Genomic DNA, 232 nt, shown 5'->3' with positions numbered 1-232 from the left:
GTCCCTCCTCGAGCGCTGCTGCAGGACCTTGATGACAGCGTCCTTCTCCAGGATTTGGGCGTGAAGGGCTTTTAACCTGGAGAGGAGAAGAGGCAGAAGATGGGAGAGGAGCTGGAGGGGGAGAGGAGGACTTGGGCAGTGCCCGGCCAGACCATGGCGCAAGCTTCTTGGTGAGGTGGACCTACCTGTTCTCCATCTCCTGGTGCTTGTGGCTGGCGCGAAGGAGGGGCCC

At 61.6% G+C, this 232-nt stretch overlaps 1 protein-coding gene across 1 annotated transcript in view; it reads right to left on the bottom strand.

Annotated features, from left to right (window-relative positions):
• Positions 1-232, bottom strand: part of LOC104522359 (angiomotin-like protein 2) — a gene marked incomplete at its 5' end in the record, with an annotated part of 1,653 nt that overhangs the window by 795 nt on the left and 626 nt on the right. Inside the window, 3 exon segments of the mRNA XM_029084186.1 lie at positions 6-76; positions 186-230; position 232. The exon segment at position 232 is cut by the window's right edge and continues 238 nt beyond it. Coding sequence (XP_028940019.1) covers positions 6-76; positions 186-230; position 232 — 117 coding nt within the window.

The sequence above is a fragment of the Antrostomus carolinensis genome, unplaced genomic scaffold (assembly GCF_000700745.2).
Source record: "Antrostomus carolinensis isolate BGI_N321 unplaced genomic scaffold, ASM70074v2 scaffold27553, whole genome shotgun sequence".
NCBI lineage: Eukaryota > Metazoa > Chordata > Aves > Caprimulgiformes > Caprimulgidae > Antrostomus > Antrostomus carolinensis.
This window is presented reverse-complemented; position numbering and strand designations above follow the sequence as displayed.